General features: G+C 37.7%; 1 protein-coding gene across 1 annotated transcript; it reads right to left on the bottom strand.

The window, feature by feature from the left end:
• Window positions 1-1,474: 1,474 nt before the first annotated feature.
• LOC126377197 (uncharacterized) lies at window positions 1,475-2,872 on the bottom strand. The gene is made up of 3 exons (XM_050024893.1): window positions 2,696-2,872; window positions 2,164-2,419; window positions 1,475-1,909 (listed from the first exon to the last, which is right to left on the bottom strand). Exons 1-3 carry the CDS (start codon window positions 2,822-2,824, stop codon window positions 1,536-1,538), a joined length of 759 nt encoding a protein of 252 aa, XP_049880850.1. The 5' UTR covers window positions 2,825-2,872; the 3' UTR covers window positions 1,475-1,535.
• Between the last annotated feature and the right edge of the window lie 878 nt (window positions 2,873-3,750).

Here is a 3,750-nt window from a genome sequence, read left to right as displayed (position 1 = left end):
TTGTGAGAAATTTGCACTTGTAACAGAACCGATAGAAGAATATTAATGGAATGTTCAATATACCACAAAGCATGCCAATCATTCAAATAGTGAAATAGACATTGTAGATAATCTAAAGAGGCGGATGTTAAGATTTGCAAATCATTTGAGGAAATATCACCTGAAAAGTGGTTCCTTTGGTAAATGTCAGTGAACTTGAAATGTAAATTGTCTGGAAAGACGAATAAGGCAATTGGGTCAACAACCACGTCGGATCTAGACCAGACCGGTGCGGGAAAACAGGTCTAGAATCAGGTAGTCTACAGCTGTTTATTACTTCGACTGGTACCAATATAGAAGTCATTCGTATGGAATGTAATAGCATATCCATTGCGGTTCTATTCTTTGAAGGCACCAGTTTTTATTACGCCATTGTTCTCTTCAATTCAAGTTCAATTTAAGAGTCACTCTCGCTGTCAATCAATACAGTGCCATTTTATTGCAATCGTATATCACAATTACGGGCACAAAAGGTGAAAACCGTTGCAAACAGTAAGTTGCTTTCGATTTCTTTTTATATATCATAACGATCGTTAACATTCGTGGTAAGTTTCACTTAAAACTGCGCTTAAAAGAAAAGCTTTTTAAGCGTAGGCAGTCAGACACAAGATTAATTATATAATGGACAAACAAGCTATTTTAAACTTGGCCAGTCTCTCAATGAAGATGAAATTGCGCAGAATCACGTGAAACTCCATCTATAGAAAGTTAAGCCTTTAATATCTACTTTTAAACCTGTTCAGTTTACATAAACAAGCGACTTCGTTAGCTGGCCCGGCATGCAGCGAGAAATCTCACCAGCCTAATAATACTGATACAAAAATGTGGAACATACATAAATTAAACATATTAGAGAGAGTGGAAACCAGACTTAATATGCAAATGTGTGAAGTAATATATAATGAGGAACCGGAACTAGATGGGCTAGTACGACAAGTAGATGAAGAAAAGAAATTTGGCGGTCAAAATGAAACAAAAAGCTTAATAGAGTTGTTTGTTCAGTCATTTGAAATAATAACTATCATTTTATCTTGCAGTGATACGGTCAGTGAGTCAATGAGTTCTTTTTATATAGGGCTACCACAAGTGGTAAGAGTTTCCTTTCGATTCAAATATCAATCTGATCGATGATGCTTATCAGATTGGACGCATGGATGGTTCGATGTTAGAACTTTCATTTTTTGCTCCCACACATTATAGCCTTTCTACGATTCTATGACCTTCCGTAACCTTTTTTTCAGACGGCTATTGATTATAATAACATTCATTCATCGCTTTTGAAATGTGTGTCATTATCGTCAAATTAAAGATATTTGTTCTTAACAGCTGTTTTGTAGGTTCGTAATATGTTTAAATAAACAACAATTTCAACTCAACAGTTTATTCAAAATGCGTTCAATAAATTAGTTTGCAATAAATTAAAATAAATATTAAATAAATAAGTCTTTGTACAACAGAGGTTGGGTAGGATCTTACATAAACATTTTGGTATCTATCTACTTGCTATGAGCATAGCCGCTGTAAGCTAGGTTCTGTGCCTCATCGAGGTTCTTGCTCCAGTCGGCGCCGTAGCTAGAGTATCCGTGTCCGTGGTCGTGACCACCATGGTCGTGGGCAATGTGCTCCACGTGGACAGGATGATGAGTCTCGTGATGGTGGGCGTGAGGAACGACTTCGTAAGTGGTCTTGGTGTGGTCGTGTTTCAGGCACCAAGCGACGAAGAGAATGACGGCCAGGACGAGGGCAATCTTGGCGGTGGCCAAGGCCTTAAGCGCGATGAGCTTGACGATGAAGAGCTTGCCGAAGAGGACCTTGGCGCCGAGGAGACCGATGATGGCGCCCATACCACCTCCCTTTTGCTTCTTACGGCCTGTGGAGTAAAATCCGTTTTAGTAAGTATTGACAGTTATTTCGGTAGAGCTAAAATTTTTTTTATCGTAGGAAACAATAGCTACAAACGGTTGTCGAGAAAACTATTTTTGTGAAATAAATGATAATTTTACTATTAATATTTCGAATAGGTAACACACTTTTATAAAAAAGATGATCAGATTTTTTTATAAAAACAGCGGATGCTTTGCCTTAAGAAAAAAATGTACCAAAGTCATCTGACAGGATTCTTACCTTCTTCTAGGGACCGCTGCATGGTTTCCTTATCTTGTTTGTTCATTTTGACCTCAACAGCGTGGGTCTCGAACAGGCTGACGACGCCATCCAGAAGTCTGTAGTTGACCTCAGCATCTCTGGCAGTAACGTCCACGGGTAGGGCATCCAATTTCTTTCCAGACCTGGCATCAGGTTCACCCTTCAGAACCACACCCTCAGCAATAGTGATGCTTCGCGACGCTCTTAAATTGTCGACTATTTTGAGAAGCTTTTCCTGTTAAACAAACAAAGGATCATTAAAGTCACATTGCAAAGTATTAAAGATGTTGTTTGAAGACGGACAAGTGAAAAGGAAAACAAAAACTAATGGACGAGTAGTTATCCATGTCAAGTAAACGTAATGAACGACTCAAGCTAAAGATAAACAAGTGTTCATCAAGTGAAATTATATGAAATTAGTCCTCCGGCGCTAAGAAACTCGATTCCACTTGCACTATAAACACGTTCCGTTCACACACACTTTCACTTCGAAAATAATAAAATTATTAACCTTAACACATAACATGTAGTCTCCTTTGCAGTCCTTGACGAAGTTGATAGCTACTTCCAGGGTGTTATCACTGTCTTCGGCGCGAGCAACGGCCACCAGGGCAATCGCCAGAACGAAAGCGATCCTCATGTTGACGGTTTTACTTTTTCTTTCACTGGCCGTCTTAAATTTCTGACATCGAGGGATGTCAAGGTATGTTTGGCGAGAAGCGTGCACCGCTATACAGTTTTATCAGATCCCCCCCACCGTTTCGAATCTCCACTCATGCTGTACCACCATCTGGGTTAAGATGAAATTTGTATCAGTTTGGACCCTAATCTACATGCAAATAGGTGCGGTTCTTTCTTTGTGCTTTGGACGGGTTTGGTTCGGCTGCTTAGGGTCATTTGTGGGTGTGGTGTTTTACCCAAAAATAATAATGTTCGAATTTTATGCAAAAGTTTCTATTATAATAATATTGTTCAGCTATTAAGGATTAGGCTTGATATTTTCATTCATATCCTTTTAAAATCAATTGTAATTGCATCGTTTGACATTATAATACTTCAACTTTTTGGAATCTTGATACTCAAAAAGTAGTATGTGTGTCATTTCCGATCTGATATGTCTAAAGTTTTAATAAACTTCTAGATAAAGTTTGTGTTAAAAGAATCTAAAGACAGATAAAGTTTTCACTCGGAAATATAATAATTTTCTAATAGATAATAAATACATTGACAGCTTTCTCTGGTCTTGTGTACGTGTATCTAGTGTTTCATTTTATTTCTCGATAATTTCTTCTCAACCCAACATGACTTAGCAATACGAAACATATGAAACAGATACTAACAATGTTTAAGGAGTGATGTAAAAAAAAGTTATGTACCTACTTACTTAATTACATCCTTCTTCTAGGATCATAATCGATTCATTAGCAACATAAAGATTATTAGCTAACAAATTTTGAATTGAAGTGAAGATTGTGGGTTAGAGCGTTAGATACATGATAATTATGATGAAGATCCGGATTCGATTCCCGATGGGGACAATGTCGAATTTCATTGTGAGACTCCTTT

This window comes from Pectinophora gossypiella, chromosome 22 (genome assembly GCF_024362695.1).
Source record: "Pectinophora gossypiella chromosome 22, ilPecGoss1.1, whole genome shotgun sequence".
Lineage (NCBI taxonomy): Eukaryota > Metazoa > Arthropoda > Insecta > Lepidoptera > Gelechiidae > Pectinophora > Pectinophora gossypiella.
Note: the sequence above shows the minus strand (reverse complement) of the source record. Positions and strands in the feature narration are given on the sequence as shown.